The sequence below is a fragment of the Kryptolebias marmoratus genome, linkage group LG19, assembly GCF_001649575.2.
Source record: "Kryptolebias marmoratus isolate JLee-2015 linkage group LG19, ASM164957v2, whole genome shotgun sequence".
Classification (NCBI taxonomy): domain Eukaryota; kingdom Metazoa; phylum Chordata; class Actinopteri; order Cyprinodontiformes; family Rivulidae; genus Kryptolebias; species Kryptolebias marmoratus.
Window position 1 is genome coordinate 8,685,649 of NC_051448.1, and position 27,046 is coordinate 8,712,694.

General features: G+C 37.1%; 2 protein-coding genes across 12 annotated transcripts in view; one reads left to right on the forward strand and one right to left on the reverse strand.

Annotated features, from left to right (window-relative positions):
- The window catches only part of fndc1 (fibronectin type III domain containing 1), a 31,837-nt gene extending 30,306 nt beyond the window's left edge, over positions 1-1,531 (reverse strand). For 2 of the 5 annotated variants that reach the window (XM_037981546.1, XM_017411999.3), the window contains exon 1: positions 1,379-1,530. In XM_037981546.1, the coding sequence (XP_037837474.1) occupies positions 1,379-1,451 (73 nt within the window). In that variant the 5' untranslated portion in view covers positions 1,452-1,530. Of the gene's footprint in view, positions 1-1,378 lie in introns of all 5 variants that reach the window. The other 3 variants (XM_017412000.3, XM_037981545.1, XM_037981548.1) reach the window with 3 other exon arrangements.
- A 4,663-nt stretch (positions 1,532-6,194) lies between these two features.
- The window catches only part of otofa (otoferlin a), a 78,432-nt gene continuing 57,580 nt past the window's right edge, over positions 6,195-27,046 (forward strand). For 3 of the 7 annotated variants that reach the window (XM_017411963.3, XM_025005019.2, XM_037981626.1), the window contains exons 1-3: positions 6,195-6,563; positions 14,602-14,660; positions 26,527-26,615. In XM_017411963.3, the coding sequence (XP_017267452.1) occupies positions 6,482-6,563; positions 14,602-14,660; positions 26,527-26,615 (230 nt within the window). In that variant the 5' untranslated portion in view covers positions 6,195-6,481. The remainder of the gene's footprint in view (positions 6,564-14,601; positions 14,661-26,526; positions 26,616-27,046) is intronic. The other 4 variants (XM_025005020.2, XM_037981627.1, XM_017411961.3 and 1 more) reach the window with 2 other exon arrangements.

Genomic DNA, 27,046 nt, shown 5'->3' on the forward strand with positions numbered 1-27,046 from the left:
CCAACTGGACCACTTCTTGATCTTCCCACCAACATTTCCAGATATTCCCCGTAGCTCAGTTTCTTCTACTTCTGCAAAGTAGTTTAGAGTGACAACTTGATGACATGTAAGTGGAGACCCACACAGACAAAAAAAAAAAAAAAAATCTCTGCTCACTTGTCAACTGATGTCTCCAAACTTGGATGTGGTCAGCAGCAGCTATTAATTGTGATCGCACTAAGTAGCTTCCAGGTGTGAATGTATTAATGCAAATTTGCAGGAAATGTGCATAAAATGCTTTGAGAAAATGTAAATAACTTGGACAAAACTCCACAAGAAAAAGTAGCTGTCTATATTTTAAAAAAGCAATGATTTTATGCACTAAATGCTCACGCTTCAGGCAGAGGAATATAGAAGCTTATAGATCAACTAACACAGTCAGAGAGCAGGATTTACTCAAGGAGGAGAGGGGGAAACAGGAGACTCTGGCTTTAGCCTTTAAACTCAGCCAAAAGGATTTGTCTCCTCCTTTCCAAAACTCTTAGAGCTTTATGACTTATTTTTCTTTTTTTGATATTCAGAACATTTTCCCCCTGTCTGGAGAATGTGGGATTCTGTCACTGTAAATGGATTTTACAAACAGCACCTCAGAAGCTTTTAAAACATCTCTGCTGATGCAGTTTGCAGTCAGTGTTTATCAAAAATGAGATAAAACAACATTTATCAAATGCTGCACATTTGATAAATGGTGCCTTAAAGTGTTTTCTGACCAAATGCAGTTCTTGTGAGTTAAAGGTCTTTTGGATTAATTAATGGATGATGTAAAGGGTGAGAGGAAAAAAGAAACCTGACAGAAAGTAAGCTGCTCAGTTTTCACAGGCAGGTCATTTATCACCACTTTCAGCCCGATTAGTCACCAACCTGGCATCAAAGCACCCATAGGAAACTTTTCCTCTCTTCACTGAAATTGATGTAGATTGAAATTTGTCATCATATCCTAACAACTGTAGCCTTTCACAGCTTCTCCAGCAAATGGATGAGGTTTGTCAACGGCTACTCTTTATTTTCCATCATAAAGCAAAAACGATGCAAAAACTGCCAGTCAGTAATTTCTGCAACTTAATCAAACTATGCTGCAAAATAGAATTAATTTACATGTATATTTTACATTGGATAATCAAATGAGCTCTAAGTGTTTGCAACTGTTTGTGATGCAGTTTGATACAAACAGATAAACTTGAAAATAAATGGATTCTGTTTGTTATTTCTTAATTTAAAGAACACAGATCCCTAAATTAGGTTATGACTAACCTCCACATCACAAAACAATCAGTGCAAACAGTTGAGCGCAACAGATGCTGCGGCTGAAATTAGTTAAAGAACTTTTTTTTTTCTTTACCTGTCCATCCGCAACGAGAAGCGCAAAATGTAACAAATAGCGCCAAGAGTGTCCTGCTTGCGGCTCGAGCCATGGTAAAAGTGGTGCAGAACAGCTGTGGAGCTGCGCAACAGCTGGATGCAGAGGGCTGGGACACTCCAGCTTCCCCCTCCTTCTCTCTCCTGATGGAAAACCTGCTATTTGTTCATCTGTATCAAAAAGAAAAGCTCTATTTACAAATATTCAATGATTTAGATGAGGGGAGGGAAGATATTTGATTCATTAAATACCAATAAATGTTAAACAAAAGTGGTTTTCAGCTCTTTAACTTGCTTACAGGTGCTGCAGAGAGTTTAGTTTGGGACTGAATAACCTGTCCTGATAACTGACTAAATGTCTCTCTCTGCTGGACACTCTCCGAATTAACTTTAAACTGGCATTCTGCATCAGGAGAGGAGTGGGTTAAATTGTAGTAAGCAGTCGTATGTGTACTCAGTTTTCTGTAACACCCCCTCATACTGATTGTATCTAACTACTTTTTGGAATCCTGTATTTGATTTTATAGATGTGCAACCATCTAAATTGTATGTTCTTGCATCGCAGCTCCACCTGTCCATGACATGTTTAAACTCTAGTCTCACTCCAGCATTAAACATGTCAATGCCTGAATGGTGCAAGGAGAAAATGGCTGAAAACTATGAAAAGCTTCTAGTTTACAGAAGATGTAATAAAGCCACAAGATGGAGCCACAAGCCATGTATTTTGTCCTGTAAATGTGCTTGGATTTTCACTGAAATTTGTAGAAATTATAAATTGAAAGTAGCTAAAACAATATTTCAGATTTTTTCATGTGGACTTCTGTGGAAAAGGCATGAACAAATATTATCTTACCTGTTATTGATGACTGTTTGATTGACCTCAGTTTAATTGTTAATCCAGGCAGGGCCAAGACTAAAGTGGATTGCTGCTCTCTTAAACCAACTCAAAATGCAATTTATAAACCTTTACATCAAAGTCAGTTAAGCATTACATAAGTATTTATTTATTTATTTGCAGCAGCAGGTGCTAGCTGTAGCACTTCTGGTGCAGCTTGGGGCACTTCCAAAAGGAATTTCATAATATTTCAGATGGACTAGTCATGGAATGTAAGACTGAAGGTGGTGTAAAAGTTTATAAAACAACAACCACATGAACCTCTTTGAAATTTTTAAGATATGAGAGCTTTGGAGTTGTTTTAAGGCAATCTACTTAGGTTTTAGCCTCATTTAGACACATTGTCAGCTTCTTATTTAGGCCAGAATTAAACCTATTTATCCAAACTGAGGACATATAACACCTACCTACAACAAGTAAGATATGAAGAGTTTATAACCTTCCCATTTACAGTGTTAGCTATAGGGAGTGGCACATAGGTTTAGAAGATTTGAACAATCCGTTTAAGTAGAAATTGTCCTGACTTTAGTGTAGTCGCTCATATTTTTCTGTCACTGAATGGTATCAGTATATTTTGCCTGCTTTGTTTCCCAGATGATATTAATGTCAGTAGATCTCTTCAGTCATATTCAGGTGACAGGGATTCCTGCAGCAGCACATGAATGACGTGAGTTTACTGTATATTTATCGTATTAATATGAAATAAGAAAAAGTTTAATTATTTTTGCATTAATGGTAAAGACTCCTTTGCTCCTTCCTAGGAGAACTCTTCACACATTCAGTAGATTTTTTCCTTTTAAACTTTTGGTTATGACAGTAAAAGTATCAGATCTGCTGCAACAAGACAGACATACAGTTATAAAACTAAGTCTCTCAATTGCTTCAAGCGCATTTTTTCCCACCATTTTGTATGTTCTAATCATGTGCACTCTCCTGATCTTCGCTTGTTTTAGTCCCACCCAACATCTCCCTCTGTTGGCTAAAGTATTTATTGGTAACCATAGTCATTCACTTATTTATAACTCAAATTATTTATGAATGGCTCAAACGTATTAGGGAAAAAAAGGAAATAAAAAACAGCTAATCCGGTTTTCTGCAGCTTAGTTGAAAGACATTGAGCATGAAGACTATAGTTTGAGCATGATATTGTTATTGATTTGTAAATGAATTACAAATTGGATTCAATTCAATTGATTTTGATCACAGATTTCCATGTTTTGTACAGATGTCAGATATAAAAAGTCAAACTTCCCATTGGGCCCTTTTGACTTCCACTGGCTTTGCAGAGCGAATCACTTCGAGGTAATATGCAGGTGTAGATTCTCTTCAAGGTAAGTGTTCATCCTTCATAATAATTCATTGTATCACTGGAGTTCAGTACAAGAAGCATAACGACAAAATAGCTGTAAAAGATTTAGAATCAATATATAGTTAAAATGAGTTGTTTTATAATTATCCTTATATTCTTAGTGAACCGACACAGAGAAAAAGACGAGGAGACAATAATGAGCTCTTTGTGCTTAAAGCTTCATTACTGGTGTTAGATGTTTCTTTCATATCAGCACACACACACACACACACACACACACCCACACACCTACACACACACACACACACACACACACACCCACACACCTACACACACACACACACACACACACACACCCACACACCTACACACACACACACACACACACACACACACATTGTACTGCAGCACACCAAAATACTGCATGAGTCAGCACAAAAGCGTAATGCATTTTTAAACTTAAAAACTCTGAGTGAGGCAGATGGTTGTCTCACCATCTTTCTGCAAAAGCAGCAAAAGGGCTCAGAAAGACAGACAGCTCGGTAAACGGACCACAGAGTGCTCTGATTTGTTATTGTCACATGCTTCAGGTTGTTTATGACAGCTGTTACTGACCGCCTCGAGTCAGGAGACGTGATGGTGATGAAAACCACCGTCTCAGCTGATTTACTGGACTCACCGTCCAGTGAGGTTTGCACAAGTGAAGGAAAGTGAGTGCCCCAGTTCTTTCAGCATTTTGTATTTTGTCTTATTTGCTTGTTTGCTTGTCAGATTAGCTTTTCTGTTTTGTCAGGAAGGAAATAACTCAACATCTTATCCTGTTTAGATCAAATTTATGTTTATTTATTCGTTTCTTTTGAGATGCTGAGGTAAGGAGGACTCCGCTGCTGGCGTCAGCAGCTCCAAAATTTTAGTAGAGAATTAACAGTCATAAAAGAAAATTGTGATTATAACTTGATTATCTGTTATCTTTTATGGTATAAACATGGTTAGATATCTATCATCTTTTATTTGAACATCTACAAGTTTTGTCAAAAGGTTGCATTACTTCTCTGTTTATTTGTGTTGTGACTGTCAGCATCTTATGAAAACTTAAAGTACCTTATATTCTGCTCATCTTTGCTCACACAGATATTTGATTTCTGTGTTTCATCCATTCATAAGTTATTGAAAGCAAAGAGCAGCCTGAGCTCATGAAGGTGAGCTCACCCTGAGAGAAGCTGGTGCAGGTTTAAGGGAGCAGCTGGAGGTCTGGATTGTATATTTGCTCAGGGGGCACTTCAGACACAACTATCAGTGGAAAACAGAGCACTCGTTTATGTTTTTCTGATGTTCCGCTTTTCTGCTGTGAGACACCTTTTTTTTCCTCAGTCCTGAGATTTAGAAACATCACAGTGCTGCCAACTCCATCTGTGCAGGTCTGATAGTCCCCCAAAATGGTGGAATTTGTCTCAAATATGTTAATTTCCTGACAACAGATTTCCATGAATTAAACCAAAGAGTCACCTGCTCAGAAAGAAAAACGTTTGGCCGGCATCTAATGAAACATGTCAGCTTCACGTAGACAAAACCATGAACACATAAATTAGTCTCTCTTTTTTTCTAATAAACAATATAAATTACTAGAAAAAAGCATTTTCTGTGAAAATGCGGTGTGAATGCTGAGTGCTAAATGATTCTGCTTAAATTTGCTGAAGAAGCTTAAAGCGAAAAGTAGCAGAAAACTTGCTAAGCAGCAAAACACTAGCCCACATAGCCAAATGGTACAGCTAAAATTAGCAGAATGATAGCTAAAAGTGTCATAAAAAGATAAAAACAGAGCAAGTAGCAAACAGTTTTTAAAGAGAACAATGTTTTTAAAAGACTTAAACAGAGTTTAATGTATTTCTATGGGGAAAGTATCTGAGTAAAGAGACATACTGTACTTTAAATAGTATAAAACTTACAAAAAACAGAAGTCACAACTGAATGAGTTGAATGTTTTGGGGTACAGTGTCTATGGATGGCTAAAATAGCACAAAGTATGCAGAAGTAGATTAGTTAGATTAAAAAAAACATTACAAAAATAAAACAGGAAAACAACATTATGAATTCCGATTCAGCATTCACAGAAATATGTTGCCTTCAATGTTGGATGATCCTCATGTCTTTTCAGGAGAAGACAGCTGCTTTTTACTGTTCATCTGACCCTCAATGTTCACTAAACTCACTCACAGTCATTTACTGTATATGGGTTAAAAAGAGTTGCCTGGCAACCAGCATTAAGATTTTAATCCTATAGTCTTTTATTCTAAGCTCACTTTAAATTAATGCCTCCTAATGATACTCAAGGAGCCAGTGGGACGTGGCAACATAATAATAGGTGAAGTCTGCTCTAACCTGGTGTCAGAACAAAGATCATTTTGTTTCTTTGTCCTTCAGGAACTTGAATATATGATGTGGTGTGTTTACTGCACGTGCTCACTTATTATGATCACAAGGAAGAGGAAAGAAAAGGAGTTGCAGCGCTTTCCCCATCCTCTCCTCTGCAATTAGAGCATCCAGCAGCCTCATCTCCNCAACCAGAGGAGTTCAATCCAGCACCAGCTCGGAAATGAGCCACGGAGCTCAGAGTTGGAGTAAATATGAACTGAATGAAGCCTGAGATTTTGTCCCTTTTTTCCCCACCCCCCTCTCCTTCAGTTTCTCTCAGATATAACACCTCCTGAATGTCCATGTCGTCAGTGAGGACCGCGTTTTGGGGGGCAGAGCGCATCCAGACCTGAGCAGAGTCTCACCTAAAGAAGAAGAAGAAGCAGAGAAGAAAAAAGAAGCACTGATTGCACCAAGTTTCGATCTGTGTGGAGTAAAAATTACTCCCCCCTCCTGCTCAGAGTGGATTCATGATGGCTCTTGTGGTTCACCTGAAGACGGTGGCTCACCTGCGGGGGAAAGGTGACCGGATCGCCAAAGTTGCGTTCAGAGGTAGGACGGTCTTTGGAAACTGCTGTATCCTGATTTTAGTTGTTACACAACGGGATGGGACAGAATAAGCCACAGCCAAACCTCATTTTAACACCTAAAGAAGCAGAACTTTTAGAGTCTGCTAATAATAACGCATAATTAATCAAGCTTAAAGATGATTTTACTGTGTTTTTTTTTTTTTTTTGGATAATCCCAGGAAATATATTGTGATGTCATTGCTTCCGCATGACTAATATTTATTGTTTTTTATTTGCTTAGCAGAGAAATAAAGAAAATACTGTAAATCCACCTAAGATAATGTTATTTTTGGGGATTTCTTAAGCTTAATTATCATTTAATTTCCTCCTGTGGGGGGGGGGGTTAACACACAAGGAGCATCATAACCACTGGGCTGCACTAAAATTCAGGGGAAGGAAACCAGTTTGAAAAAGTTCAGTGGATTCATTCATAAACCTGTGTGTTTGTGGGGTTGATACAACGAGACACAGAAACAGGAGGTGCACCTTAAACAGCCATCGGTGCTCCCTGACAGGTGTTCAGTCCCTGCAGATCTCCGCTTTTAAAACCCTGCTGTCAGCATCACGATTGTGGAGGATGTTACAAGACCCACAGCACATTCTTGTTCTTTCTCTTGCTGCGAGCGTGTGCGAGGGAGAAAAGAATGGAGCCCTGTGCTGCAGTGATTTCACCGGGATCCTGAGAGTACATGAAGCGTGTCATCCTGGTCAGAAGTGAGACGCTCAGCTCTTTTCCTCCATGGTTCAGCTGTCAGCTCTGCAGCTGCAGTTCATCTAGTTATCATTTCAAATAACCAACATGTGAGTCGTACTATGACTAAAGTTGCCACCAGTGTCTGATATTTCATTGAATTTATAAAAGACACAATTTTACCAAACGACAAATCCGTTCAAATAGAAGGAGCTACCTTTTTGGAAGTTTTCTCTCTTTATTTCAAAGTTTCTTCTGTCTTTCTACACGATTGGGAGTTGTTTTTTCATTAATTGAAATAAAAAAAAACATGAAAAAAAAATAATTTAGATTTTATAAAAACTTCTTTTCAATGTTTGTGTTTCAATCTCCTCCACTGTTTGAGGATTTTGAGTCATTTTTCCCCCTCCAACCTGTCAGTAGAGTTTCCTGAGTTTTTTCAGCTCTAAAAAACTTCCTGTCTGGAGAGGAAGACATCTGTCCGAAGAATCACGCCTCTTTTCTTCATGCGTGTGAGGCTGGTGGGAGCTGTTTCACTGTACTTGAGCCCTTAGTCATGGAAGTCGGAAAAAACAGTTCTGTTATAACCTGGAAAACAAACACAAACACACACTTTTTGCATCTTGTCAAACACACACAAAATTAAACATTTATAAGCATTTGCAAGCATTTCCCTTAAATGGGGGCTTTCTTCAGCTCAGCCGTGATTTAGGATGTGACGCAGAGAGCACCCTGGAGGATGTTTCACTGCAAACAGTATCTACATGGTTTAGGTGTGAACTCTGATTGAGTCACTCAAAAGTATACAGTTTTATTTAAGTTTTAATACCAGCACGTTATGGATTTACCTCAGTGTTCAGACCAGAGGTGGGCAATCCTGGTCCTCGAGGGCTACTAGCCTGCATGTTTTACTTGTTTCCCTGCTCTAACACACCTGATTCAGTGGCTAAGTTACCTCTTCATGTTCTGCAGAAGCCTGTTAATCACCCATTGATTCAAATCAGGTGTGTTGGAGCAGAGAAACAAGTAAAACCTGCAGGATAGTGGCCCTTGAGGACCAGGATTGAAGACCCCTGATTTAGACTCATTCACCTGCAGCATCAGATGACAGTCAGACTAACATTTTTCATGATTTTTTTTTTTTTTTTGGCTTCAGGATCATAGCAAGCTGTCCAGATGCAGAGGTATAAAAACCTTCTTAAATTTATTCTGCTAAGGTTTTCAAGTAGCACTGTAAGGTTTCAGTGGGATCTTTGGCAAATTTCAGGTCCCTGCTGATGTTTTCTCTCAAAGACGACTGTTTATCTAGTAATGTGATTATTTAAAGATTTAGTTTTAACTTTGGTCTTTTTCTGCCCACGAATGTCTACAGTATGCTTTAGCTGCTCAGTTTCTGCAGAGTTTCCATCTCCTATCTCTATTCTTTGTTGTCTTTAAATTGAGAGGTTTCAAATACTTTTCCATTAACACTAGTTTTCTGTTTTTACAGCATAAATGGTATTTTAGCCATTTTTACGTAAGAATTCTGTGTGATATATAATTTAAGGTAAACAGCAATAATTTTAAAAGGTTACTCACTGTAAAAAGCTGAATCCATATGATAAACATGACAAGGACAAAAAGCATTTAAAGGAAACAGTCCATAATCACTTTTCAGAAGATGAATGTCTCTCATTGCAATAAAGACATAAAAAAATATCATGAATGCAGCATTTTTGCTCCAGTCAGTCTAAAACTGCTTCATTTTTTTTTGAAAGTGGTGATAATCAATGAAGCAAGGTCGCCTTGAAGATAGAACATCAAGAATTAATTGATTTTCTGGCAAGTCTTTGATGAACTCTTGCTGTTATCTGTAGCTCTTAGTTTTATCAAAGAAAGGCCCTCTAGTACGCCCTGCTCCGGGGCTTGTGTCGGAGCCTGCCGAACAACTATAAGTGTGCTGATATTAAAAAAATATAAAGATAAAAACATGTAACAGTTGGCTAACTTTAGTGTTGCACGATGATAGGAAAACATGCAGTTGCAATATTATTGTTGAATGACAGTATCAGTTGTGATAACCCCACGTTTTTCTCACACATAACACTCACTCTCCATGTGTTTGAACATTTTGACCACTATCATATAAACTGACTGAGCATTTAAAGAAAAAAAAAAAGTCCATGTGACTGCTAAATTCACTCAACGCCACTTTATAAGGTCCACTTGTTTAATTGCTTGTTAACACAAATAGCTAATCATCCAGTCAAATGGCAGCAACCTAATGCCTTTAGGCATCTAGATGAGGTGAAGACAACTTGTGAAGTTCAAACTGAGCATCAGAACGGGGATGAAAGGGTATTTAAGTAACTTTGAATTTAGCGTGTTTGTTGGTGTCAGACAGGCTGGTCTGAGTATTTCGGAAACTGTTGATCTATTGGGATTTCGACACACAACCGCCTCTAGGGTGGTTGTAAAATGAACCCAAGCACGCAGACTTGCACAAGGACTCGATGAACAAAAGGGTATTTAATTAAATAAAACAAAAGCTGATGTGGCATCAACTAATATCCAGAAAGAAAATAAAAACACAACCTGCACCAAGTGAACTGGAAGACAAACAGAATGACTGACTGATGATAGAATAAATAGGCAGGGACTGATGAGGAGAATGGAGACAGCTGAGCTTAATGAATACAAGAAAGTGGAGGATACTGGAGAACAGCGCTGTCTGGAGGAGAGATGGCCAATGACTAAAGGAAACACTGAGAAATCTAAACACAATGAATCTCAAAAAATAAACAAAGGGAAACATGAGAAATGACTGATTAAATCCACAACAATACAAACAAAACAACTTAAACCCCTAAAACTCTGTCAAACAAACAGAAAGAACTCAGGATTACTGTACTGGGTTTGCAGAGAACGATCCAAGAAAGAGAAAATATCCAGTGAGTGGCAGTTGTGTGAATGAAAATGCCTTGTTGATGCCAGAGGGCAGAGGGCAGACTGGATTGAGATGACAGAAAGGCAACAGCAGCTTAAATAACCACTTGTTCCAACCAAGGTCTGCAGAACACCATCTCTGAATGCACAACATGACCAACCTTGAAGCAGCTGGGCTGCAGCAGCGGGCGCCACTCCTGTCAGCTAAGAACAGGAAACGGTGGCTACAGTTCACACAGACTTACCACAACTGCACAGTAGGGAGGTTGGAAAACCTTTCCCTGGTCTGATGAGTCTGGTTTCACTGGACTCCAACGGCCTCCACAGCCACCAGAACTCAATCCAATCGAGCACCTTTGGGATGTGGTGGAGCGGGAGATTCGCTTCATTGATGCGCAGCTGACAAATCTGCAGCAACTGTGTAACGCTAACATATCAATATGGACCAAAGTCTCTCAGGAATGTTTCTAACGCCTTGTTGGATCTATTCCCCAAAGAATTAAAATGGTTCTGAAGGCAGATGGGGGTCCAATCCAGTATGAGCAAAGTGTAGCTAATAAAGTGGCCAGTGTGTATTTTACCATCATGTAGTTCGTGTCTGAAATTTTTTTTGCAATTCTTTCATGCAATGATAAAACGTTTTTCAATATATTGTGCCACTCTGTAGTTTTTATAGGGATATTTAATTGCTGTCATCCCAGTTCTCATCTTTCTCAGCACCTATGAATCCCTATCTTTAACATTCAGACATTTATTTTGCTGCTCATGTGTTTTATTCAATTTGCAAAAATACTTTTAGGTATTTTTCCTGCCTGTGACGTTCTAATTCTACTGTCCTAAAGAATTTTACATTGTGGCACTTGTTTGGTAAATAAACAATTGTCATTCAGTGCTAAACAATCTAAAGAAAATAGTGTACAAAGAAATAAAGATTGGATACAAAAGCAGGCAGGAGATTTGATTGTATCCTGGTCATAGACAAACAAATTCCAATCACGATTTCGTTTATGTTTCAGTGTTTTCTATTTCACTCCGAAACAAATACATGAAACTAAAGACAAACCGAAGATCACCTTTCTGCCTTCTGATCTTTTTACTTGTTTGAGCAGTTGAGTGTTTTCCATCCTGATGTATTTCTCATTTTATTTCAATCTCACACAAAATATTCCTTTTCTTTATGCAAGGTCTGTTCCTTTTGTACTTTTACGCTGCTTTCTGTCTCTTTATTTCGTTCTATTTGATTACATCTAAAAGCCCAGCTGATTGGCAGGATGGTTCCTTTAGTTTGGTTCTGAGCACCTTACATAAGCCTCATGTAATCTACTTTTCTAAACCCACATCTCTAGTTAGATGAAAACACTCCTGCGAGAGCAGAGCCACTCTTATCAATAATGTAGGAGGAGTGTTGTCTCTCCCACTTTGACGCTGAAGTGTATTTACTTTTAAAAATTTACTTCAAAAGAGACGTGCGTTTTTTAAGATTACATAAAGTCAGGGAGTGTTGTGAAGGAGAAAGGGGAATATTTGCAAGAAGAATGAAAACTGCCTTCTTGACCTGGTGAGATGTAGAGAGGAAGTTGAATAATTTTTCAGCTTACATCTTTTTATATTAAACAGTTGGTTTGCTCTATAGATGAATAAAACACACCCTCAGCACATGACATAATTATTATCAGAGCTGGGACAAATCTGTGGTTTCTATTCAAACATATTACTAAAGCCAAGGTGACAGAGGCATTATTAACTTTGCAGATCTTTGTGTGTTTGTGTGTTGTGCACACATAAAGCCCCAGTAACACAAATGCAAGCAACAAAGCAGAAAGGGGCCATTCATAAGAGCCACAAAGCAACCAGGTGAGCAGAAGCTGAACCATTGATGAGAGAATCAGGTTACTGAGCAGTGAGGTGATAAACTCCAACAACAGATTATTGGGCCTTTAAAAAAAGACTACATGAGAGGGATCTGCTTTTATTGTCAATAACTGGGACAAAAACATGACTATTTTTAAGAAAGTTTGCTGCATTTTCTTTTTATCTCTCGGTTCTGTTGCACAACAGGTCATACAACCTTTTTATTATTATTATTATTTATATTTCTCTTCTGTAGTTCTGGGGCTGTTTAATTAGCTAGTTTTCAGACGTTAATTAGACTTTTTTTTATTTTTGACACGTAAAATTTTTTTAGATGAGGTTAAGTTTGACCCAGTTGTGCAGTATATCTTATAGAAGAAAGAGGAGTTTAATCAGCAAAATGTGCTTGGAGTACAGAAACATGATGGGTTATTATTGTTGTATGAGTGTTTTGATGTGGATGAATTGGAGCCCATACACAGTTTTATCATTTAATTCAGTGGTTCCAAATGTCCTAAAGTGATAGTTCAAGTCTTTACAAGTATGGTTCCGTGGAAATGTGAACAATAAATATCCTTATCTGTTGTAGACACCTCTTTGAACAACCTCAATTTGGAGAATTAGAGTTTAATTCTGACCAGACTGACAAGCTAATGGCCCGTTATAGCTGGGCCAAGACCAAAGTGGATCGCTGCCATCTTGAAACAATGCTAATGTCAAAACTTAACAGTGGTTCACGTGAACACTGTTTTATAAACCTTCAAACTGCCATCAGTGTCCCATTAGGTGGTTCTTTACAGAGAGTGGTTGTTTGCAAACATAAGAAGCCGCAGGCTAAATGATGCTTCCCGTGCAGCCTGGGGTACATCCAGCAGGAAGTGATATCTCTGCCGGAGTAACCATGTAATGTAAAATAAACAGCGATGTAAAGGATTATAAAACAGCACTTGCATGAAACACAATGAAGGTTTTGAGACTGAAGTCGTTTTAATATGACGACAGTCCACTTTAGTCTGAGTGAATTTAACTCCTTTCAGTAACGGATCATGATATGGACATCATGGAGGTGGTGTGAGCCCTCAAATAGATAAATATTGTTTGTGTTTTGCACCCTGAATGAGCTTTCTATTGCTTATTCATATATAGAGTTCAGGAGAGTGTATGCTTACGCTGTGTTGTGCAGAGAAAATGGGACACAAACAACAAAAAAGTAATAGTAAAATAATGTGAAAATCAATGTTTATTTTATGTGTGTGTTATAGATTGTAATTCCTACATGAGTCCTGTCATTTTATTCACTTTTAACATCAAAATTGATACCTATTTTCTGATCAAACCTAGTAGAAATACAGAGTCATATTTGTGAGAAGGAGAAGCTCGCTCAGGGCACCATATATTCTAGAACTGGCTCCGGCCCTTTTAAAGGTCACAAGATAAAGCTGAATGGACTTGAGATCCTTAATAAATAAAAAAAAAAGAAAAGAGGTTTTGCAGGCCAAAGTTATACATTTTAATTAAGTGAATCATCTAAAATATTGATGATGCTTTTTCAGTAGTGCTGCAACAATTTATTTAAACAGAACCATTGGAAAATCTAAGCGGCCACTTTCATACACTCAGAGTAATAGATTCTCACTCTAAAGTGAACATCGATCCTGAAAAAAATCTGTAGTTTAGTAGAAACTATTGAATATTTTAACAAAGAGTCTAACAAATGTCAGAATCTTGTGACCAGTTTAAGCGGTGGGTCTCTGAAGCATGCTGGCTGCAATGTTTCTACTTTTTCACAGTTGATTATGTGAAAGTTTGTTGCAGTTTTTAACCACTTTTTAAAGATGAATCATAAACAAAATTAACAATGAGTTTTTATAGGTTTTTTTTTCTAAAAACTGCAACATGAGTCATGGCAAAACAGTGACAAAACAGCAATCTGAGCAAGTTTTATTAGTAATTACCGCATAAATGACTGGACCCACAAACACTGATTTCCTCTAAAAACAAAGCAAAGTGGATGAAATACAACAATGTTTTAGAAATATTCAACCCACTTGTGTCCAGCTTGTGTGATGTAAAAATAAATGCTCTTAGGATGAGACAATGACAAAAGAGACAAAGTATTGTTTATTTTATGAGTTAATATTATTTTTAGTACACAGCAGATACATTTTTCTGACTCTTGATGAATAGTAATGCCTAAAAAACTGTATGATAAAATTTTATTCTAGATTGTAAACAGGACAAAATTTAAATTTCTGTTCATATCATGGGTACAAATCACTCAATTTTTTAGTATTCTGTGTAAAAATGTTGTTACTAAATCTCTGAATAAAAAATAATTGTCCAATAAACAAACTTTTTGTGACTAAAACATTAAAACTAAAAGATTTTTTCATCATGCAATCAGGAAAAAAAAATTGCTTTAATTGCGGGGTGTTTTTGTTCAGTGGAGATGCTCCATGCTGAGTCTAGCCATAAAGTGAAATAATAATAATAATAATAATAATAATTTTGACTCTGCTGCCTTTTAATCTCTGAATCCTTCTGCGTGTTTCAGGTTTGCCCTTCCTGAGCCACGTGGCAGAGAACTGTGAGGAGGTGGCTCACTTTAACGAGGTCAGTATCTTCGTTTCCTCCGCTCTGAAATGATCAGATAAAATCACGCTGATTTCACAGGTTGCAGGCTTCCTTAACGAACCCGGCCGGAAAATCAATAGTTTGCAAACATTGTGACAGTTAAGGAATAAGTTTTACTTGGCTTGATGGGATGGAGCTTAAACACTAAAAGTACAACAACAGAAATGGGATTATATCAACATGATTTTGATTTCTAAACCTATGTGATGTTATAAAGTTATGTTTCCTCTGTTTTATTTGAAAATAGCGTGAAAAGCATTTGGAACAATAATCTCAGGTTTGACATCAGTTTCATCTGGAAGTGAATCAGCTGCAAACTGGAGGTTAAATTATTAACATTTACTGAGATGGTTTAACATCCCTACAGGGCACAGTTGATTTTTGAACTAAAAGCAGGAAAAGTAAAAAAAGATTCATGATCTTGTAGCTCATAAAACTTTAAATTTCCTTCAAGGGTTTCTAGAAGAGCTTGAAGTTAAAAAAGACTTCACCTTAGCTTTTTTTTTTTTTTCAAAAAAAAAGCTTGGTTATTAAACTTGATATTTCTTATCCAGATATATTGTTTCATAAGACTTTGAAACCTCAAAGCAACCAAGTGTTTTTACGATATGTCTCTGTGTTTCCTTCATGTTCCTTTTTCCCTGTAACCGAAATGGAAAATGGCCTCACACTAAACTGTGTAAGAAGCATTTTTAATATTTTTAATCAATGCCTCCAAGGAGCCAGACTTTCTCATATTTTTTTTTTAAAGTGGTCTCATTCAATATTTCTTCAAGCTTTCTGGAGGTCTTTCAGTCTTTCTTCGGAATTTGGCAACTTTTTCACTTATTTTCTGTTCAGTTCTTGAACCAGACCACAACAGCTTACTGTGCAGAAAAGTGGAAAACAAAAAAAAAAAGATTCAGGCCTAAAATAAAACTACATGCCACTGGTACTGAGAGTTGCATCAGTTCATCATTGACTGTATGACAGGTTTTCAGCTGATAGTTTTGTGAGAACCATTTTGTTGGTGTCAAATTAATCATTTTGATATTTTTTTAACATTCAGTTAAAGATATTCAGAAAAAACTGTCTTTGTGACTGACTGCTAGTAACAATGTGCCTAAAGATCCCTTTTAAAATTGATTCTTTGCTAAATTGTCTGTTATGTGTTTACACAACACTGGTTTATCCTTTGAGTTTAGGAGGCTTTTTGTTCCTGAATCATTCATAAATCAGAGTTATGTAGCTTAACGAACACACAATAATTGGATTTAAACTGTCATAGAGACCCTTCTTATGTGACAGAAACTCATTATTATTGCTTCAGTACTGTATAGAAACAAAACACTTGAGTGAATAGTACTTAGAAATGACTGAAGCCCTAATAAGGGTCTCAAAATCATCTTTGTGTCTTTGCTTATTGCCAGTCAGGGCCCAAGATTCTCATCATTAAATAAGACTGTTGTCAGTAAACGAGGCTTCAGTCCCCAATACAGTAATAAAAACAAACTGGACCCCTAAGAAGAACCTATATGTCAGACCTAAAAGTTGAGCTTTACAAAAAAGAAGTTTAGCAGGTTTGAACTTATTCACAGTTGTACTTTAACTCCAGTGTATTTAATTATTCAAACACATTCACACACATCTGTGTAGGATTCTCCTGAGCTTTTCTGGTGCTGGCTGGTCTCTTTTCATGCTGACTTCTGTGAGATGATGGGAGATATTCCCAATTTGACTCCTTTAAAGGTTTGCAACTCAGGGAACTCAAGGACTATGATGAACTAACATGTGAAGAGTTGCGCAACAGAGCATATAGAGACAAAAGGAATGCATCTAAATTTGATGACTGAGAAAGAGTTGCTGCAGGAAAACAGAAGAGACAGAATCGAAGCAGGCGGTGAACTTAAAATTTAAAATAAAACCCCAGAGAAAGCACCTCTGACACATTCAGTACCTTCCTTAAAGGCATTATGACTTTTTTTTCCTCTTGGCTGCTGGTTTTTGCAGAGGAAGCCTTTGCTATGCTAACAAGCAGAGCGCTGCTTCCTTTACTGATAAGAAGTTCTTTTGTTTTTAGTCTAATCAGGAAATGGGCACACACTTGAATGGTCACACACACAAAGAAACGCACATCTATATAGAATCCTAGCAGAAATAATACTCTTTTTGTAGAGTAGGTGAAGTGAAAAACAGGATAAAAAGAAGAGAATAACGCATCAGAAATGGTTTCGGTAAAGGAATATATTGCTCCCGAGGCCAGGCTTTACAATAACGGGTTTAAAACTGAGTGACCTGCTCTATATCTCCTCTGACAGTCTTTGTGTCTCAGTCCTGGAGTACAGAGGTCATTATTATCACTTAGCATCAATGAAATGGTCACTCTTCCTTCGGGATGACTTGTACTTCCAGTAGATTCTGAGGGCTTGTTCATTATAAATACTTCAGTGTGAAGGCCCTGCCCTGCCGGTGGCCAAGCTTAGAAAATTCTTGACCTTTGCAAAAATTACTGCAGTTCCTGCTTACACCCTCCTTATCGCTGTCTTCATCCTTATCTCTGGAACATTTGCATGTCTCAGTGAGCTCAGCCCAAGCCCTTAAAGTTGGGAGCCATTAGCATAGAGCTGTGTGTCTTGTCGCTTTATGCATGGACTATCAGAACGCCTTTGAACTAAACTAAATAGGGAATCTGGATTCATTATTCATTGCATGGTGATGCTTTTAGTGGCAGAACACCAGGACTCCCCCCTCAAACGTTAGACAGAACTGGAGCAGAGAACAGAGGATGCTGCACTGTATGTGCCTTGAGGCTTAATGCAGGAGAATCGGCTGATGTATATCCATGTTTAAGTCATAGATTACATCCGATAAGCTGATAAATAGAATGTGCTTGGCCTACAGATAAAGTGTCACAAAATATAAACTATGTCTAATGAGGCACGAGGGACAATAATGCAAGCCTACAGCTGGATGAGTGCAAAGACTAATGTTTTAGAATAACTCTGAAATATAAACTTTATTACATAGATTTTCTGGATGTTTTGAACTCCTGCCTGTTTCATATAAATAATATATGAGCACAACACAAATGCAGATTAGATATGTAAGCTCATCCAGAAATAATAAAAAACATAAATCTGTTACTTGAAGCACATCAAACTGCCCACTGCCTTGCATGCCAACATTTTAAACAAATTGTACAACTTTTACATTCAAACATACATAAATGTACAGATTGAGCCTCTCTGCTCAAACAGAGCTCCAGGATTTCTAATGATAACATGTTGGGAAAATAATGACTTCTACTGGATTTCAGATCAAATTATTAGACTCATTTTTTTTTTCAAACATTGTCTCAAATATTAGAAAACTAACAAATACTTCAGCTTAACAACATTAGTATGCAGCTCATTGTCTTGCTGAGGTAAAAAAAAAAAAAAGTTTATTTGAGACGTTGTAGTTCAAAGCAGGGAATTCTTATACAGTGTTTCCGCTGCTTTTTTCACTCATGATTCTTTAAAACTTTACTGTCATTAAAGGCAGTTTTAAAAGAGTTAAGGTGTCGTGCAAGTCTTGTCCACACAAACAGTGAACTGTACAGGTTTTGCTCCATTTGTATGTCTTTGCTTGTTTATGCAGACCAAGAATCAGTGTCTTAGATTTGTATCTGTGGGTGCTTTTAAATGACAGGTCTGTGTCACCCAATCAGACAGAATTCCCATTTTAATGTCTTAAAGTTAATGACTGATTGGGTTTTCTGTAGGGAATATGCAATCCAATGTAGAAGGCTGAATAACTACAGCTGTTGTTAAAGGAAAAACAGTGTTTTTGTTTCCAACAGACCTCATTTACTCCAAAATTTAACATTTTTTCCCTTCTAAACTTTGTGTCTTTGCCACTTTATGCAGAATTCCAAGTTAAGAGCTGATGAAAGGCTTTTTACCTGCTTGCAAACACTTGGGAATTTGGTTGAAATTGCTGATGCTGTTATTTTTCTCAGCTGTGAGGTCTCTGGCAGTTCTTCCCCGCCAAAAGCCTCATCAGCCTGAGCTCATGAGCGTGTTGCAGCTGATCAAAGTCAGTTGGAAGACAACAGTGAGCTCACTTCTCTTCCCAGATTGTCTGCATAATCACATTTAGGAACCGATTCATGAAAGTCGAATCTGTTATATGAGCTCATCACTCTTATCACCATCAGGGTGAGGTTTCTAAACTAATAAACTCTTAGACTATATCTTTATACATTAAAGTGGTCCACTTCTGGAGTTCATATTTCAGCTTCTGGAGCCTCATTTACCACCCTGACCAGAAGAAAAAAAAACCAGCAGCTATCTCAGGTTGAGACACAAACTTGAATACTGCCAGTGCTGAAAATAGGTTATGAAATTCAACATTTTTAACAAATGTTCTCAGGAGGTGCTTTCCCAACTCTCTGGTTTTATGAATAAATGATGACCAGAGCAAAATATTTAATCTGCTGGTACCGAGAGTCAAGGGAAGCTGAACTTGTGTAACTATAAAATTTGCACAAAAGGAGTTTAAAGGAACTAAAATGTAAAGTGAAGGACAAAATGTTACCACTTTTTAATTACATTTTTTTCTTAACTACACAATGGCATGCAAAAATGTGTGTGGTAATGGTAGGAAATCCCAGATGAAAGCAGTGATCAAAAGGCAGCGTTAACCAAATAATAGCTTCGTTGAGGCAGGATGTGCAGGAAAATGAAAACGCTAGACCCACAAGGCTAAGAGGAAAACTGAAAACTTTGAAATACATAAGGGAGGTAATGAGCAACAGAAGGCAGGTGGGACAGTTAGTAAACTGAAACCTAATGTGTTGGGGAGCAGAAAGTGAAAGAAAAGCAAAAACTGAAAATTAGAGCAAAACAAGCATAATAGTAAGACTTAAAAAACCCTTTGCACTGAACAATATAGCTTACCGAGAGTAATGCATTATGCATTTATCAAGCTGTTTAAATAAATTATTAAATGCCTTTCCATTGATACTCACAGCCTTTGCAAATCAAGAAGTATATATATATGTATATTTTGTCAGTGTGTACTCATGGGCATCAGCGCATTATTCCTGTCCTGTAACTAACAAGAAATTAGTCCTTTTTAGTTGTCATTCTGGGATGGGGGTAAGAAGGCTCTGTGGTTTTTGTATGTGTGTCTACTTCAGATAAATTACTTTGAATTGTTTAAATGAATGAATTTACCAACAGTTAGGGTCTTGTTTTTTCCATTTGTGAGAAGGCACACAATAAAGAGGCTTCTGCAACAAATAAAAAAAGAACAAACATCTGAACAGAAACTAAGAGAAGTTGTTATATTATCCCGTCCCTCTTTGCACTAACTGGTTTACCATATCACAGCCAGAGAAGTAAACAGCCCATCTTCAAACACAATCGGATTTTGAGGAATTTCCTGGAGGAAAACTTTTGTTCTTCTCTGCAAAGCTGCTCTGCTATAAGATTATAGAGACTTTAATTGAAACTTCAGAAATTCACTTTTTTTTTTAAATGTGAAAAGTTTGAATTTATTTAATGAGACATAAAAACAGCAGCCACAGAAATGTAACTGCAACAATCATCTAAAAATAAGCCTAAATTCTGAATGTAAAACAATTTTGTTGTTGCTTAAGGCAACATGGCTGCAGCAACTGTGTTTTATTTGGTACAAGCTACAACTGACACGGGAATAGGTGAAAAAACAGGGGTGCACAGAGAGTGACACCTGGGAAATTGGAAAAACTAAATTGGGCCAAAGTTGTTGTTGGTGGTGTGAGCAGTGGGCAGTGCTGTCAGTAAACTCACTAAGGTTGACTTCCTCTGCAGAGCCATCAGTGATGCTGTTTGAGCTTTGCTCTGAGGTGCACACCAACAATCACACATGCATTGTGCATGTTGTGCAGTCCAGAGATCCAGAAATGTCAAAACTGGACTCTTTCTCTGGCACCCTGAATACTAAAAAGTTTGTTTGTTTCTTAAAAAAACAAAACTTTAAGCCAGCATATTACACAGACATCTGTGGTCATAATGCTGTGAAGGTTCAGCTTATTAAACAAAATGCCTTCTGTAGTAAGAGGCTGTAGATGCCATGTTTTGTGAAGGAATGTATAAAAAAACGCGTCACATTATTAAATCTTTTATCTAATTAAACTACAGCGGCAAAAAAACAAGCTTGATCTGTGGAAAGTAAAGCCAAGATACTAAACAGAGGAGAGTGAAGTTCCAGCATTTGATCTTAAACATGACATCGCACATAGATTGGCATACTGATAACACAGCAGTAATGCGAAGCTGGATTACACTGATATTACTCTTATCTTTTGAGAATACATGTGAGCCTGCAGCATCGAGCTGCAGAGGGTTGCGTCAGAAGATTACAGCAAGCCTGCAAACTCAAATGAAAAAGCACTCCTGTAAGTGTGTCAAATTTCTCCTCACCCTTTTCTTAGGGAGCAAGCACAAGACATACAACTTATTGTTCATAATTAATCATAGAGGAGTTTTCTTCAGCCGTGTCCATGGCAACAGTCATGGGATATCAATAGATGATGAGTCGGGGAACGGAGGTTGACCCGATCTTCCGTCTGCTCACCGCAATGCTAGAGAGTGGGTGCGCAGCAGTAATAGATTTTCCTCATCTGCTCATCTGAGCAGTTAGCCCCTCTGATAGACCACAATGGTGCTACAGGCTTGCTGTTAGTAAGATCATACCTGTCAGTTTTAATGAACGGCCTTGCTCTACCAATTAGGGATCCCCTCAGCACAGAGAGTTAAAGAGTGAAGTCTGTGTCTATTCAAACCAAAGATCTAAAAAGACTTTTTATACCAATGCAGCTTCTCAGATTACAGTTTCCTCTTATTCCTCCTTCACTTAAGAAGTTACACTAACAAACTTGATGCTGGTGTAGAAGCATTGCAGCAGTTTTGCGTCACTTAGTGTTTTAGGGATCTGACAGTTTCAGTTCTGACTGTGCAGAGAAAAAAAGCAGAATGTTACTTTTTGTTATATCATGCTTGTTTGAGTTTCCAGCTGCACTTTGGCGTCTCAGATGTTGTAAAGTAGGAAAAGCAGCAAGAATCAATAATTTTATTGGAATCACATTTCATTTAGACATATCAGACTGTGAGGAGCAGTGTGTTGTGCGTGCTCGCTGACTGTTGTAGCTTCTTTATCTTTTCTGGCTTTAACATGTCACAATTTCTTTTTAACTCCATGAAGAGGGTGCAAAATGTTAAAGCTTGTCTTTGGTTCTGTTCGATTCAAAGTTTTCATACACCATTGAGGAAGCTAAACTTAAACTTTTCCCCTTTTCAAATTATTTGCAGTTTGCTCTAAGATAACCAAGTTGTTCAAGCGAAGGCAGCGTGTATAAATACTTTGATTCCCAACTAAAGACCATTGTATAAAAATGATTTATTGTAGTTTTATTTGAACAAGGATAATGCTAACTATACTATTTATAAATTAAAACTATAATGTATTTTTAAACTGCTTAAACCATCTCAGAGCTGAAGCATCTATAAATTAAAAAAAACAGGAAAAAGTGGTACTTTTACTGCACCTACATACAGTATATAAATAGTACAAGTGGTAGTATAATGTGCAGAGGCACGGGTTATAATTTGTGATTCTCTGGGGAAATTATTATGTCTGCCTAATGTTTCTGGTGCTGAACAAACAAAACATAATCACATTATGGTGTGTATTATTTGAGCTTGTGTGTGTTGATACTTTCCTGCTGTCATTTGGGCCTTATTACCACCATGCTAGAGGCTTCCTTCTTTCTTTCTTTTCAGCAGGTAAAACAAACCAGAGGAGAGTTAGTTGGAAAGAAGCTGATACAAACTCAGACAGGGACTGTCACTTTGAGGTGGTTTGCAGGCTCTCTTGTGTGAAGAAAAAAGCTAAAAAGGACAGAACTATGCTGGCCTCAGTAGAAAACACGGCTCAGACTTCAGGGTTATTGCTGTACGTACACACACACAGACACACACACGGATGGTTAGAGATCCTTGAAGGCAGGTCTTCAGAAGCAGGTGGGAACCCCAGGATTCAGTAATGGGACCGTCCTGATGGATCTGTTGTCTGACAGCCTGCAGTGTTCTTCTGAAAAAGAGGCCAAACCCAGCAGGGAGGGAATGAGTTTTAAATCACCTGTGTGACCCTCATCACTCCCACTTCATACAGTCTTTTACTCACATTATAATAGGAGTAATTTACTAAATATGAATCAACATGCTGATACATCATCCTTTTAACCTCTACAACAAGGTCTTTAAATCATTTTATAACCATTTCCGTCTAATTTAGCACAGCAGAGCAGAGGGATGTTTTTCAGTCTGATGTTGGACTTCAATAATACACACGTTACATACCTGCTAAAGAATAAGGAATATCTCATTTATTGCACTTCCCCTGTTACTTTATTCTATGATTCTTTTATAATTATAGTCTTCAAAAGTGAAGATTTTTTAGGAAGACCTTTTCTCTCTTCCAAAGTCAAGCCAGACGTATTTGAGTAAGTTCTGGATCTAAATTTCTTTGATAAGATTAACTTTAATCAGGGTAGGATTCAAGTGGCAAAGATGTTCATTTGATCTTATTTAATAATGGTTTTAATCTAAAAAAAAACTTAGAAGTTTTATTTTTATGTTATTTCTTTAACAGGTTTGATAAAATGTAAAACCATCATATACAGCACACTAAAATTAATTCTGTTCTATGTGGTGATTGGACAAATTATTTGTAAGGAAAGGAAAAAATAACAGTATCAGTGAGGATGTGTGTCATTAGGAAAGTTGTGTTAAAGTTTAACTTTGTTATGTCTACTTTTTTAAAAATTAAAAAGAATCATCACTTGAAAATGCAAATAAATGCTACTAGGAATCTGTAAAGTATTATTTTACTAAATAATAGGGGATATTTAATAGAAGGTATTATCTAAACACTTTATATCAAACAAAAATGCGGCTGGTTAATAATACAGCAAAGCTTAAAGATCTGCCTGTTTGTCTTAAATCAGCTGTGTGGGAAAAGATCCACAGTCGAGACTGATAACGAATGTCTGCAGAGGTGCAAGTATGGCAAGCTGTTTCATCAAAGAATCAACACTTTTATGGCAAGCCATTTGTGTATTTATTCAATATCCCTGATATTTAGCGTCATTTTCTCACACTAGCACTCATCTATCTAAAAAAGGAGGTGTGAATATTGTATTTATTTTGTGTTATCAGCTCTGCATTGCATTTTTTATTTTGCATCAAGTCAGGGTCAAAATAACTGAAACAAACACACCTTGGTTTTTACTTTATTTTATAATCTTTTCTTGTAACATTTTCCTAATCCAAGGGAGAGCTACCTTTCTGGTGTTTATCAGACTTTACTGTTTACAGTTCAGATTGAATCAAAAAGACTATTTGATGTTTTTATTATTATTATTATTTTACGGTGAAGTCAGCAGGAAACAGATCCTACTTTGCTGCTACCTTAGTCCTCCCCATTTGTATGGGTGTTTGTTTTTCTGTCTCTGCTTCTAACAGAGTTATAGTCTAAGATAAAAAATAGCATTTATTTGTCCTTTCTTGTTGTCTCAAACCTGTATCGAACTGTGACCCTTATATATCCTATATAAAGTATAAAATATGCAAATTGTTCACTTTTTAATCTGTATTTTTTTTGTTTTGTTTTGTTTTCTTATGGCTGACTGGATATATAATAGAATGCTCAGTCCTTAAAGTATTTGTTGTTGTATTCTTATATGAGCAAACTCTATTGTATTTTTTGATTTCGATTACTTTGAAGTTATATTTCATCGACCATATCTGTTCACTGTTATAATAAGGGTCGTAATTTTCTATCTATGACAGATCCTTTACAAGAAATGCATGGCTTACTTTGAAAAAGAAAGACCAATGGGCATATGATGCGACTGACAGCAGATTATCAGTAGAAAATGTATTTAGAAGATTCGTGGTGAGAACTAATTTAAGGGGCAGCTGCAGAGTTTCTTAGTCTCGCTTGTGATTGATGCATAAATCATTTGAAACTGGTCTTCAGAGATAATTAAATTGAAAAAGCTGAAGAAGGTGATTCTTCATTGTCACATTCATCACAAATTAGGCTTTACTCAAGGTTATCATGAATTCATTACTGTACAGTTTCACTTGGCTTCTTGTTTCATCTCGTAGCAATAAAAAGATGATCAATACTCTCAGTTGGTTGTACACAACCTGGAGATTTTTAGAGCGATAAATAAAACATTGCAGTAATTTATTCCCTTTAGAGCACCGCCTTCACAGCTGGTGGGGGTTCTTCTAAACTCAAGGATTTATGCTGACACGAGGCCTTGACGCAGGTCCTGGAGTGTGATTGACTTGAGGGAGAAAATGATTTATCTTGAATATTATTCCAGTTAGAGAAAAAGATAGATGCTGTTGTCATATCTGAATTTATGTGACTTCTAGCTGATGCTTGGCTTCATGAAATCTCAGTGCAGCTGGGCTGACACCAGTTATACTTTAACAAAATTTCAATCACAATTTTAAGTGCAATGATCACTTTACAGCCAATAATGTTAGTAATGTTGACTTTTCAGGCTGAGTTTGGCAGAAAATTTGAAGGATGGTTGTTAGAAATGTTCAACATGATGTGTCACATGAACAGCAGGTGAGTGAAACAGACATTCAAAGACAAAAAAAGGTGTCAGGAACTTTGAAGTTTGTCAGTGAGCTGGTGGATGGATTTTGAATTAAAAGTGCGAACAGACACATCAAAATCTTCCATAAATGTATTTATAATTCCTCTTATTTTATTACAGGTAATAGTTTTTAGATTTCAAAATTTAATTCAGTTGTATAAGCGAAGGAAAAGCCAGGGCAAAAATAAACTTTATTGCATTTTATGGACATTATACCTACACATTTGACAAAGCTGAGGTTTGGTGAAAGCTGTCACATCTAATTCACATCATTTTCATACTCATTAAACCATTCGGTGACCCTGAAAGCCATATGAATGAGGGCATTGTTTTCCAATAAGAGACCTCTAATGATTTATATTTTCCATTAAAGAATAAGCTGATTACTCTGAATAACTTTGTATTGATCTTCAGCCACCCTTGCCTTTGAGCAGATCAGTGGACCCAAACCAAGGTAGTCAAATAAATACAAAACTATAACATCTCCTGAAAGGTTCAAGTTTTTAGTATTTTAATAACATCCAGCTCTACCTTGGCAAAGCTGAACCTTTGAGCTTCATGGTAATGCTACACACACATACTTTTATCACAGTTTCATTTGTTTGGCGATACTTTTATGAAAATGATAAAAGAAATAACTCCTCTCATTCATCTTTCTCAGCTAGAATGCCTTGTTTATTCTCAGAAACAGATTTCATGATGTCATTAAACTGGGCTTCAAACTGCACAACTCGGAAAGACAGTCCTGGTCTCGGCGATGATGGAGCTTTGAGGAAGAACTAGTCAGTCCAGTTTGATCCGAACCACCCACAGAGTCCAAGGAATTGAAGATGCTGCTGTCTGGTTGTGGATCAAATCTGGTGAAATGCAGAAGAAACAGACTTTTGTTCTGTTTACCACTGGAATATAAAAATCAATTCATGTCATTTTATTCACATTGGGTTAAATTTAAATATAGATTTTTATATTTCTTATTGTCTGCTGCCATGAAAGATGGGTGATCATGTAATTGCTTGTGACTTTGCCTGTGTGTGTGTTTCTGTTAGCAGAATATCTTATGAACAAAATCTTTGTTTCATATTATGACATGCAAAGTGGTGATAAAAAACAATCCTTTTTTATTCTCTCTTCTAACCTTTGATTTTCTGTCTATTTCAGACATTTCGATGGCCCATTGCCAGCAGACTGGACGGAAACGAGATGCTAGAGATCCAAGTGTACAATTACAGCAAAGTCTTCTCCAACAGGTGAGGTGCAGTTTACTTCTGCCAGCTTTTATCAGAACTATATTTAAAAGATAGCTTATTCCTATTTGAAATGCGTCAAATACAGCGCAGAGTTTTGTCAGCTTTAAATGCACCAAGTAAACATAAATAAAGTGATTCTTATGGTGTTTTTTGTTGCTAATTATGTGCAACAGCGTGCTTAAAACATTTTTGTAAGCCTAACCATGTAGTTTTAATATCTAATTAATAAACCTTCTTGTAAAATGCAACCAAACAGTAAGTAAAACACAAACTAAACTGAGTGAATGAAGATGTGAGGATCTGGGTTTGGCCCCGCCTTTTGGGCAGTGCCACTAATCATTCCTCCACAGGTGTTCCAGTTCCTATTGATGAAACCAGCCGGTACTTAAGCAGCAGGCTGGGATCAGATCTTCGCTGGAGCATCAAACCTT